The 13,317-nt window shown below is 48.0% G+C and overlaps 1 protein-coding gene across 2 annotated transcripts in view; it reads left to right on the forward strand.

Annotated features, from left to right (window-relative positions):
- The window catches only part of CIZ1 (CDKN1A interacting zinc finger protein 1), a 190,089-nt gene that overhangs the window by 57,391 nt on the left and 119,381 nt on the right, over positions 1-13,317 (forward strand). For both annotated transcript variants that reach the window (XM_029611592.1, XM_029611593.1), the window contains exons 5-6: positions 1,716-1,863; positions 2,500-2,566. In XM_029611592.1, coding sequence (XP_029467452.1) covers positions 1,716-1,863; positions 2,500-2,566 — 215 coding nt within the window. The remainder of the gene's footprint in view (positions 1-1,715; positions 1,864-2,499; positions 2,567-13,317) is intronic.

Here is a 13,317-nt window from a genome sequence, read left to right on the forward strand (position 1 = left end):
GAGGTTAGTGGGATCGCCCATATGGGAACGTTCCAAACCTTAAAGGTGCAATAACAACCCCTGCCTGTCCTTATCAGCCTGACGTTTAACGAACGCACTTTTCCCTAATGGAGGAATATGAATAGCAGAGTGGCCTGGGGATCCCTACTGGGACCAGTGTTTAATACATTCATTAACAATGTTGAAAAGGGAGCAATGAACAAGGTGATCAGATTTGCAAGTGACACACAATTATTCAAATTTGTTAAAACATGAGTTAATTGTGAGGAATTTCAGGAGGACCTCGAGAGACAAGTGCTCACATAGGGAGAAATAATTCCACATTTATATGCACAACAATGGGTTCCATATTAGGGGTCACCAGTCACGAAAAGGACCTTCTGGAATTCTGTGGACAATACATTGAAATGCTTAGCTTGGTGTGTAGCAACAGTCAAAAAAGCAAATAGAATGCTAATTATTTGGAAAGAAATAGAGATTAAAATCAAATATCATTGTCAATATAAATCTATGGTGAAGCCACACCTTGAGTGTGATCACCTTATCTTAAAAAGGATATAGTTAAACTGGAAAAGGTAAGAGAAGGGCAACAAAAATGATGATAGGGAATGGACGAGTTCCCCTATGAAGAAAAGTTATATAGATTAGCAATGGTGTACCTACAGTATTTGGCACTGGGGTAGATAATTCCTTTGGAACAACCCCCCCAGTGATCTCTGGTTTCCATCTCTCTCGCACACGCTTTCGCACACTCCTGCACACAGACTCACTCACACAAACCTGTATTCTCACTCCCATATACACATGCTCACACACACACTCTCTCTCTCTCTCAGTTCCTACCCCTCTCCCTATCAGAAGCACAGCAGCAGCTTCCTCCTTCAGCCCCTGTGATAGGCTGGGACTCTTCATTTTTCTTGAGGCGGAACGTGGGATGGTGCGACTCTACTTCCTGCATCTGTGGTGGGGAGGGGGGACTCTGCCTCCTGCTTTGGGCTGCAACTGCATGACCTTTTCTTCTTCCTGCCTGTGCAGACCCACCAGTTAGTTCCTCTTTTGGGCCGCAGGGGGTGGGAAGAAGAAAAGGCTATACAGTTTTTGGCTCCAGACCTGTGGCACTCTAGGCGGCCACCCAGTGCTTCCACCACTCACAGCCCGGAGGCCTCCCTCTTCTACTGCGAGCAGGCTGGGCTCAGCTCACGGTCGCCGACCTCCTGGCTGACACCTCCCTTCTGGCTGTCACTCGGGGCGGACCACACCTCCCCTTAGGACGCCACTGCAGATTAGGACTTTTCAGTTCAGAGACAAGACAGACAAGGGAATATAGTAGAGATTTATAAAATCATGAGTGGTATAGGATAAGTAAATAGGGAATAGTATTTACTCTCAAATAGCTCTAGAACTAGGGGGATGCTCCATGAAATCAAATGAATTCAGTTTTAGGACAAATCTGAGAAAATATTTTTTTCACTCAATGGACAATTAAGCTGTGGAGTTTGCTGCGTAATGTGGTCAAGGCAGCTAGCATAGTTGTTTAAAAAATGTTTGGGCAAGTATCTGGGGGAAAGCTATTGTTTGTTTCTGGGAGTAAGCAACAAATCTAATTTTGGGGTTCTGCCAGGTACTTCCAAGTACCTTAGATTAGCCATTGTCAGAGATGGACTGCTGGGCTCAATGGTCTTTTGGTCTGACACCGCATGACACGTTCATTGCAGAACTACCAGAAGATACCTGATTGGAAGCGAGAGATGGGTCAAAAGTTGTCTTGGTCAAAAGGGAGTGGAGAGAGAGAGCAGGGAAAGCCCAAGGGAGAGAACTCCCGAGCTGTGTCAGAAAGCAAAGAGAATACAAGTTCAGCAAAAGGTAAGAAGACAATATTAATATAAAAGATGCTCAATGTGTGCTGAGGCTATGCCAGGGGAAGGTCACCACTGCAAGTGCTGCAGCATTGTCAACAGTAGAACCTTATGCAGTCAACTTGTTTTTAGGGCTGCTTTCAGTTTGCATGTGTGAACTGTCAACTATTTACATGATATACTTGATCTCATATGCACCTTTCCTAGGCAAAAAATATGCGAGGAGTTTTCTGTGCTAGAATGCTGCTGTTGCTAGCTTTTTCTAAGTTTTAAAATGCATTTCTAAAAAATACTTTAATTCTTAAAATGCTTTAGTCTCCACTGTTTTCTTGAGTGGCACTATACGCTACTTGAGATTTTGGAAAAATCCTCCAAGCATGGTAACCTATACAGTGACCTCCCAGGCTGCTTACCCTCAGAAGTGCTTCTGGTCAGTATGTGCTCACTACAGAAAGAGTTATTGCAGGACCAGAAGAGAAGTGATAGTTGTAAAGGTGTCTGTTAGTGAGGAACAGAATTTGGCAGCAGCTGTTCCCTGCAGGGATACTGAGACCCCCTTATTTCAGTAAGATTTTTTTTATGATGCATCTTTGTTGGGGTCATGGAGAATTAAATATCTTACCTTGGTGGGCTTTCTCCACAGAAGGAAAAACTGGAGGAGAAGGCTCAGAGGGTGATGATCCTGAGCCTGCACTGAAGAAACTGAAGAGGTAATTTCCATGCTGGTGTAGTTTTAGGATCCTAAAGAGCTGAAATTTCAGTCAAATTTGGGAATCTAAGTTTTTATGTGAAAACTTGCTTACCTAAGTTAGTCGCCTTTTTTCCTTTCCTATGTTGCCTCCCTTAGTGGGATTGCTTTTGTGTTGCTTTTGGATAGAGGCTGAAGTGTAGGGGTAAGCTCCTCCACTTACATTCCTACTGTCTTCTATGGAAAAGTCTTTTTTTTTCTGTTGTACAAATTTTAATTCCTTTCTAGAAGTTCTGCCTCCAATCTCTGCTGTATATATTTATTTGCTGTTGTTTGCTTTCAGTAATATTTGATACCAGGAAGGCAGAATATAAATCTAAATTGTAAATACATGTACCTTTTACTAAATATTTAGTTAGATGAAAATCAAATAGACTAGAAAGGTTTGGCACAGGTGCTAATCCCAAATCATCATGAGAGATCCTAATAAGTTTCTGCTTTTCTGCTCTTATCCTAATGTACCTTAGCCCTTGAGGTTCTGCAGAATGTAGTGTGTGTGTGTGGGGGAGGGGGTTAAGAACATTTGGGACTAGACTGCAGTTTTCTGGTGATTCAGATTTGATGATGCAATGTATCTAAACGAGGCTCATATAAATGAAGAGAAGAAGCCTATTAAATTCTCCTCCATCCTGCATGAAGAAAGCATCAGTACTGTATAGGAACCAGTGCATTTGTACTTTGAGATTCCTTTATTCTGGAAAACAGTGGCAGGAAATTCAGAGAATAAGAGTGAAGATAAATTCTGTAGAAATGACCCGTTTTTTACAATTCTGGAAAGCCTTGATTCACTATAGAGTCGAAAAACTGAAACTAACTTTTTCAGTTAGGAAAGTTCCTTTTCACATCAAGTAGCCACACACTACACCAGAAAAATGTTTGGCTTTCTGGCCCTCTAACCATCTTTTTGAGGTTTTTTTGGCTTGTAGTGCAGTTCTGGTAGTTGAATTGGTACTGGACAGAACTAGCGTAGTTGTAGGTTGGACACCTTTTTTTTTTTTTTTTAAAGGTCCAACAAAAGATGATGTACCTGAGCTCTTGAAACCACACAGGTTGTTCTTTAATTGTGATGTACTGAGGTGTAATATAATCTGGCCTAAGACCATCTGTAAGCAGTGGCCTGAATGGTGGGATTTACATTATAGAACACACAAACACAGATTTGTAAAGGTAAAAACTCAGGTTTAGTAAATATAGTAAAATATGGTAGAAATCAGAAAAGGTAAAGAATATCACACAGCATCACAACAATATTGTATAAAGCAGTTAAAGGCAAATAGCTTTAAAAAAATAAAATAAAGATTAATATATATATATAAAGGAAATAGAGATGAGACCTCCCTCACGGTACCCCTGTGTGAGTCAATGTATATGAAGAAATCAAGGGACAGTAGGCCTAGAGACCCCAGATGAGATGGCTAAGGTACTCTTCCTCTCCGAAGGTCTAAAGTCACTGCAGTTGTCTTATATTCTCATTTTCTGGCTCTAGTTCATGTCTTGCAAAGCCAGTTGGACTAATTAGAACTCACAGCTTTGACAAGATTTATGCTTTGGCTGTAGTTTAAGGAGCCTGGTACTGGATAGCCCCAGACAGGTCACACACTGAACGTTATCCGCAAAAATCAGATGTTCTTCTCTTAAGTTTGCTCAGTAACTGGCTGAGATAAGGGGAAAAAAAGAAACAGTATGCAGCAGTATGATGTCTTACTCTAAGCTGTGCACTATACATATATTGATTCATATTTATTAGTTTGATTTATTAATTGGTGATTGCTTTTTTTTTCCCCCCACACTATTAACCCTACCTGTGTTTCACAAAGTCTTCTGGAAAACTAAAACAACTCCTTAAAATATCTTCCAACACCATTGACTGAGTTATGCCAAATGTCTGCTGTTAGTGGAACCCCCAGAGGGCCTTCGTAGCATCTGTGATTTTAGAATGCTCTAAAATATATAATAAAGGAAAATTGGTTCTTTCAGGCTAATTTTTGTTCCTGTAATTCCACAGATCAGTCCAGACAAGTGGGTTTTGCATCCCTACCAGCAGAAGGAGGCAGAAAATAAAAACATTTCAGGCACTGCTACATAACTGAGAGTGCCACCTGAAGTCCCTCAGTATTGACCTGTAACCTCACTCCACATCTAGGGCGAGCAGCTACCCAAAGTTGGAACTCCCTTAACTGGAGTCCACTCAAACAAGGAAAAAAGAGCAAATTTTATATTTACAAGTATTGTAAATTCTGCAGCATCAGCATCCAGAAGTAAGAATAGTCTTTTTTGCAAGGGGGTGGGCTTCTGGACTGTGGTATTCCAGGAATGAAAATAAGCAGGAAAGAACCAATTTTCCTTTCCTTTTCATACTCCAGATCAGTCCAGACAAGTGGGGTGTACCCAAGCTCCCCTGCACTGGGTGGGAACTCAAAAGACCCGCAAGCCACACATTCTGTCCCCAAACACAGCCTCCTCCAGTCCCCGAACATCTACCTCCATCATAGGCCCTGTCAGGGAACTGTTCCCCAAAACCTGGGTCTAATCCATATGCCTTGACTGGGGAAGAACTGGGATACCCAATGGACTACTATCAAGAGTCCAGTCCCCTGTCTGGTGGTTTTAAAAGTGGTCTTATGGGAAGGCTATCCAAAGACCAGATCCTCTATCTGGCTCTCCCCTTGAGATCCCACAATCGGCCCTAAGATGGCCGCTGAACCTGTAAGGAATCCCTCAGGTGACTGGGCAAGCAAACCACTGCCTGCTCACAACTGACTATTCCTTGGCCCCCAGGCACCAACTGGAGATTCTGATAGATAGCAAAACTCCCACCTTACTATAACTGGAGAGCCAGAAAAGCTGAAGCCGTGCACGCCCCACGGCATTTAACCTCCCGCACCCATTCAAAGCGATCGTGATGGTGGGAAAACGTGCAAAGATGCCGCTGGCCTCAGCCCCCTCACCGCTCATGGCAGAAGCGATTCCCTGCTTTTCTTGATGAGCCAATACCATTTGCCCCAGTACCTTGGACCACCTCCTGCTCACTGCGGGAGCTAATTCAACTAGTGCTGCCGATTTGTAAGCAATCACGCCAAGCTAAAAATCTTGCACCATCCGTGAAGGCCATTTTCTTTTTTTCTCGCGCCCTCAGCCAAAGCCTCAAACATGGTGCCGGCCATAAACGCTTTCAGGGGCTTCTGTTTCCCACTCCCAGTGGCAAAAATTACATGGTGTAGCAAATTCTTGACTGCTTATGCTGAGCTGGAATGCTTGTTCAGGCGTCATTGCAAATCTTTTTTTCCCACTCTCTGCGGCAACTAGTACAATGGCGCCACCAAAACTGCCACTACTTGCGAAGAGCGGGAAAGTTGCTGAGACATAGGGGGACTCCCTCTCCACTCCCAGCGGAGGCAATCCTAGTAGTGCTGCCACCTTAACGGACTCGTGTCCCATTGAAACAGACACAAGGTTGCCACAGACATCCTCTACCCATTCCCCATGGGAGTGAGTCGCAAGGTGCCACCCTCATCAACCACTTGTACAGGCCGATAAAAAACAAAAACTCCGCAGGAGAGCAGACGCTCCATGTTGAGCGCCCGCTCTTCCGACGCGCGCCCAGGCACCTCTCCTGGGCACGTGATTCTTTATTTAAATTAGGGCCCGCGCTAATAGCACGTCCCTAGCGCCTCCTTATTAGCGGAAGCGGCGGCTGTCAGCAGGTCTGACAACTGACGCTTAATTTTACTGGCATCTGTTGTCGAACCCGCTTGACAGCCATGGGTTCAGAAAATGGACGCCGGCAATATTGAGCATCCATTTTCCAACTTGCAGAGCAGCGGACAGCTTTTGTTTTGGGGTTTTTTTTTCGTTTTTTTTGGGACCTCCGACTTAATATTGCTGTGATATTAAGTCGGAGGGTATACAGAAAAGCAGTTTTTTCTGTACACTTTCCCGGTGTTGTCCGTGATTAACGCCGGGCAGGCATTAATTTCTGAGAGTAAAATGTGCGGCTTGGCCGCACATTTTACTTTCAGTATCCCACGGGGATAACTAATAGGCTCATCAACATGCATTTGCTTGTGATGAGTGCTATTAGTTACAGTATAAGGGCTAATAATAGCATGTGTAAAATGCGCGGTCAAATGGGGGCTAAACGGCCGAACGCACCGATCTGTATCAGCCTGGTAGTTAGCAACAGTTCTGACTATGAAGCGAAAAGTGCTTCATCACGTCCAGCCCGAGATGGATACACTGTCCACCTCCCCTTCGCTGACTCTTAACAAGCCTGCAAGTCGCCCAGCAAACGGGACAAAATCTGCACTCCCCACACCATTCGACTTTTCCAAAAAAAATAACTAGCCTTATTTAATTTTTTTTTTTACTTATCCCTGCCAGCTTATTTGAGAAGCTACAGCAGAGTGCACAAAACGGGGAGGGGACGGAGAGGACTGAGGGAACTGGAACTACCGGATTTCAGGTCTTTTAACGTCCCATCTCGACTAGCAAATAAACAAGGGATACTACTTTGCGCCAGCAGCCTTGTAACTGCACATAAGGCCCACTGGCTATACCAGTCACCCCCTCGGAACGGTCTTACATCCTCAGGACGATCACCAGGGTGTCAGCAATTCCTCTCATTCCACCACAGTGCTGGCTGCCTGGCCCAGGCACTCTTCTTTTCTTTTCTTTTTTTTTGTTTTTTTTTCTTAATTGAATAAAATTAAGAACAAGAAAGGGGATACTTCCCTGCTATCGGATGCAGGTTGCACCTCTGCCATCTGCTGGAGACAGAGAAATACTCTGGGACTGCAGGTGGTGCTCTTAGTTATGTAGCAGTTCCTGAAAGTTTTTATTCTCTGCCTCCATTTGCCGGTAGGGATGCAAAGTTCACTTGTCTGGACTGATCTGGGGTATGAACAGGAACTCAGGATTACCTAAGATTCTGAGTGTCCAATGGGGGTGAAATATACATGTCATACACCACAGACCTGGGTGTGGGGAAGGCGATTTTAAATCTCCCGTGGTGCTTGCAGGCCTACAAGTACCTTATAGCCATGGGTCTGCAAGCTGATTTTAAAATTGAAGTGTCCTGTGTTGTTGCTCGTGTAGCAGTGTTGCAGAGATTTTTACCCTGTGTATTGTGCGGGTTAAAGAATGCGCAGAGATTTCAAAATTAAACCTTCGTACATACTTTACTGGGCTTGTTCTAATTCTACTTCTCCCTCACCCCCAATGTGGCCTCTTTCCGAAGGTAGGGGGGGAGCAATTTTCAAAGGGAATTTTCCCATGGGGGGCCAAAATGGGGGGAGGGCCTGCGCTAGCCGGAAGCGATCGCACCATCGCGGTGCGATCGCTGCCGGTTTCACACCCAATAGCGCCACCATAGGAGGTGTAGCTATTGGGAGCGAAAGCTGTCATGAAAAGGTACTTACCTTTTCGCTGTCTGCTGCGTCGGCGCAGAGTCGGCCCCGGTGACACCCTGACTCCTCCTCTTCCGGGGCCGACTCCGCCCCGACTCCACCCCATCCTGGTATCGCACGCGATAAGGGACTTTTCCTAGTGTGTAGCAGATGGACTCAGGACCAATGGGTATAGTGTACTCCTGATAGCAGTTGGGAGACAGTCAGATTTCAATCTGACGTCAGCCTACGTATACCCGTGCAGGAAGCTTAGCTCTTCAGTATTTCTCCATCTCCTAAGCAGTTAGGGACACTACACACACTTGAGCAGTGTTAGCAAATCTTACCTCTACAAGACTAGCCCTGCTTCTCCTGCGATGATACCTAAGGGTCCCTCCCCCAGTCGAAAATTCCTGAGGTGATTTCTGAGATCCCTCAGAGATTAGCCTCTGTCCGGTAGCCGGTTCCTGGCATGGACTTAGCCCCAGAGTTGGCTGAGAGGCAGCGGGTGTAATACCGAGCATGGCGGTGAAGGTATTTTCCCTCTCTCCCCGTAGCCGGAGGTGCCCGGCATGAGACTGGGAAGTGCCAAGACAAGGTAAGGTAGAAAACTTTCTTAAGGTCTCCGAGGCTCGGTTAGCAGCCCAGATCGTCCTTCCGGCATCTGTTAAATCGGGTTGAGCAGCCCCAACTGGGCTAGACCCCGATCCGGTGCGAGGGTCATCTCACATGGAGACCCTCCGAGGGGGGTGTCGCCATCTTGCCCGCATGGTCATTGGCACCATTTCCCCCCCTTGATCGCCGTATTGTCCGGACAACTGAGCCGTGCGCGCCATGGTGCCGGGCGCACAGATAGGCCTGTGCGCAACGGTGCCGGGTGCACAGATAGGCCTGTGCGCACAGCGCTGCGCGCATCTCCGCTAAGTGCGCAAAAACCAGCCTGCACGCACATCTTCCACGCACATCGTTGGAGCACCCGGAGCGCACAACTAAGTCTCAGGGCGCGCGCAACAAAGCGTACAGACTAGTTTTGAGCCACTCCACGTGCACAAACCATGGCACCACCGGCCAAGAAAGCAAAGGGACAAGCCCTCTGCCCAGTCTGCCACTTGAGAGCTGCGCACCCCGAAGTGGCCTGTGCCCTATGTCTGCAGTGCGAGGAGGCTCTGGGGGAATCAAGGCAAGGACCCCCTCAGCCAGTAGAGGAATCCGGCTCCACCAATGATAGTAACCTGGACCTCTGTATTTCCGGCTTGGACCTTCCTCAGATGGGCACCTCGGGGAACTCTGCTGGATTCAATATGGACCCAGGGACCTTTTCCTGGGTTGAATTCTTCAAAGGCCTGCACCTTTGTCCAGATACAATCGGTATCGTCTGTGATAGGCTCCACCAGAACCACAAGACCCTCCAAACCCCCCCTCGGATTCCCCGAGAAATGCCACTACCGGGCAAAAGCCTCCCCTTAGGGGACACATACTTCGGGGGAAGAGCCCGACTCCCTGGAGGAAGGGAAAATCCCCCCAGGGATGGAACCATACTGAACCATGATGCGATTCTTCTCCAAAGATGAGTTACCAGACCTCGTGTCTTTGAGCCTTAAGACGCTGGCCATTCCTGGTGCAAGTAACACAGTGGAGCCAAAGACGAACCCAGTTTTGGTCAGTCTCTGTCAGGCCTCATGCTATTTCTCAATGCTGCAGGCCATACAACAACTGATTGACCTGGAATGGAATGCCCCGGAGGCCAGCTTCAAAGGAGGACGGGCCCTAGAAGCCCTATACCCCCTGGAACCCAAGGCCAAAGAACTCCTAGGGTTCCCAAAAGTGGATGCCATGGTCTGTGCTGTCTCGAAGCGCACTACCATCCCTGTCGAAGGAGGAGCTGCACTCAAGGATGCCCAGGACAGACGTCAGGAATCTATCCTTAAACAGTCATTTGATGTCGCAGCAATGTCCCTGCAGATCGCTTCCTGCTGCGTCGTGGTGACACGTGCCTGCTTGCTTCTCTCCAGGGATGCAAACACTTCCGCCGAAACATTAGAACCAGCGATATCTTTCCTCATGGATGCGACCTTTGACCTGGTGCGCACCTCAGTCAGGGGCGTCTCATCCATAGTGGCAGCCAGAAGGCAACTATAGCTCTGAAATTGGTCAGCCGATGTGACCTCCAAGACTAAACTCATGAGAATCCCCTTTAAAGGATCCCTCCTGTTCGGAAGTGAACTGGAAAAGTTAACCAACAAATGAGGTGAATCCCCAGTACCTCGGTTACCGCAGGACAGAAACAAAAGAAACCAGCGCTCCTCTCCCCAAAGAACTAAGGGCAGAGGAGCCCAGCGTCTTAGACTGTACAAAAACACATACCAAGCACCTCACCCTGCGGGCAGGGGTCAGTCCTTTCGGAACAGACACAAGAGGGGAAGCCGGCTCAGGTACAGGCCCCGGCCGCACCCCACAATGAGAATCAACAGACTCATCTACAGGAAGAAGCCATAGGGGGCAGACTCACCCTCTTCTAACAAAGATGGGTCGCGATAACGTCTGACAAGTGGATCCTAACCATCATGTAAGAGGGATACTATCTGGACTTCCACAGCATCCCTTCAGACAAATTTGAGATCACCATGCCACTCCCTCTCCAAGAGAACAGCAGTGGAAACCATACTGACAAAACTACTCAGCCTAAAGGAGATAACCTCGGTGCCCAAGCACCAACAAAATACTGGTCACTATTCCATCTATTTTATCGTCCCAAAGGAGGAGGGAACGTCCCGGCCCATCCTGGACCTCAAGACCGTAAATTGCTACCTGAGGGTACCGCACTTCCGTATGGAAACCCTATGCTCAGTCATAAGGGCAGTACAACTGGGAGAATGCCTGACTTCACTGGATCTATCCGAAGCCTATCTCCACATCCCGGTCCACCGTGACCATCAGGGCTTCCTATGCTTTGTGATTCTGGACCATCATTACCAGTTTTGGGCGCTACCCTTCAGAATAGCTACTGCTCCTTGGACATTCACCAAAATCATGGTGGTAGTGGCAGCGACGTTGAGGAAAGAAGGAATCCTCGTACATCCGTATCTGGACGATTGGCTGATCAGGGCAAAATCTCCAGAGGAAAGTTACCAGGCGACCACCAGAGTCAAGAATATATTGCAGTATCTCGGGTGGGTCATCAATACAGCCAAGAGCTGCCTGCAGCCCTCCCAGTCGCTAGAGTACCTGGGAGTCCGGTTTGACACCAAAAAAGACAAGGTTGTTCTTCCCCCTACAAGAAGGAGGAAACTGATGGACCAATTGTAAAAACTGTTGAACCATGCTCGCCCCAAGGTATGGAACTACCTCCAAGTTCTTGGTCTAATGACATCGACCCTAGAAGTCATCCAGTGGGCAAGGGCCCACATGCATCCACTACAACGTTCCCTACTGTCAGTGTGGAACCCGATGTCCCAGAAATACTCCATCTGCCTCCAGCTACCGGCAGTGGTTCGGATCCAGCTCCAGGAAGACCATCTGAGCAAGGGAGTAAGACTATCCCCACCAACCTGGATCTTGCTCACCACGGATGCCAGCCTGTGAGGATGGGGGGCCCACTGCTAGGAACTGATGGCCAGGGGCAATGGGACAAGGAAGAGTCGGGATGGAATATAAACAGACAGGAGGCCCGAGCAGTCAGACTAGCCTGCCTACGATTCAGCTACAGACTCCGGGGCGAATCGGGTCAGTCATTTCTGACAACGCCACAACAGTCACCTACATCAACCACCAGGGAGGTACCAGAAGCCAACAGGTGTCCCTGGAAATAGACCTCCTAAGGGTATGAGTGGAAGCAAACCTGCAAGGGATCTCAGCCGCCCACATCGCGGGAAAAGAACGTCACTGCGAATTACCTCAGCAGAGAGAGGCTAGACCCAGGGGAATGGACGCTGTCAACCACAGCCTTCCAGTTGATAGTAAACCACTGGGGAACCCCCCAGCGTTGGATCTCTTGGCAACCTGATCCAACTCCCAAGTTCTTCAGCCGCAGACGAGAACCGCAATCCCAGGGAATCGATGCCCTCGTCCAGACCTGGCCACAGGAAGTCCTGCTGTACGCCTTTCCTCCATGGCCACTACTGGGCGGGATCATCCGCAAGATAGAACACCACAGGGGGCTAGTACTTCTAGTGGCCCCAGACTGGCCAAGAAGGCCATGGTATGCACATGCGAAGACTTATTGCGGGGAACCCTCTGTGCCTTCCTCCACACAGGAACCTTCTCCAGCAAGGACCGATTCTCCACGAAGACCCAACTCTATTCTCTCTTACGGTCTGGCCATTGAGAGGACTTGCCTGAAGAAGAGCAGATATTCTAAGGCAGGGATTGACACCTTGCTCCGAGCACCCAAGTTTTCCACGTCTCTTACTTACATACGAATATGGAGAATATTCGAAGCTTGGTGTGAGGACCACGACATCCTTCCGTGGACAGTCAAAGTCCCCATGATCCTAGAATTTCTGCAGGACGGCTTGAAGAATGGATTGTCTCTCAACTCTGTTAAGGTTCAGGTGGCCGCGCTGGCCTGCTTCAGAGCCAAAGTGGACGGCATCAGTCTATCATCCCATCCAGACATTTCCCGCTTCCTGAAAGGGGTCAAGCAAATCAGACCACCACTAAAGTGGCCGGTGCCCCTATAGAATCTCAATCTAGTACTAGACTTCCTAGCGGGAGCTTCCTTCAGACCTACATGCAGTCTGTCACTACAGCTCCTGACCTTTGACTTCATTCCCTAGTGGCAGTATGTTCAGCCCGTCGCATCTCCGAGCTTCAAGCACTATCCTGTCGGGAACCGTTCCTCAGATTCACACCGGGATCCACTGTCTCCTCTTTCCTTCTGAAGGTGGTTTCTCATTTCCATCTAAACCAAACCATTGTGCTGCCATCTCCAGATGAACATAAGGACTCTGAAAACTCACGCCTTCTTTGCCATCTTAATGTTGGCAGTCTTCTAGTCTGATACCTGGAAAGATCAGAATCCGTACGAAAGATGAACCACCTATTCGTCCTTCACAGCGGGAAGAAACAAGGGGAAGTGGCCTCGCGGGCAACTGTAGCCCGCTGGATCAAAGAAATAATCAAGGCGGCCTACGTAGAGGCAGGGAAGCCTTCACCTCTACAAGTCAAGGCCCATTCCACAAGGGCCCAGGCAGTGTCCTGGGCAGAAACCAAGATGCTGTCACCCGCCAAGATCTGTTGGGCGGCGACGTGGTCCTCCAGTCACACCTTCAAGGTTCTACCGCCTGGATGTCCAGGCCCAGGAGGATACATCATTTGCAAGGGCAGTACT

The sequence above is a fragment of the Rhinatrema bivittatum genome, chromosome 8, assembly GCF_901001135.1.
Source record: "Rhinatrema bivittatum chromosome 8, aRhiBiv1.1, whole genome shotgun sequence".
Taxonomy (NCBI): domain Eukaryota; kingdom Metazoa; phylum Chordata; class Amphibia; order Gymnophiona; family Rhinatrematidae; genus Rhinatrema; species Rhinatrema bivittatum.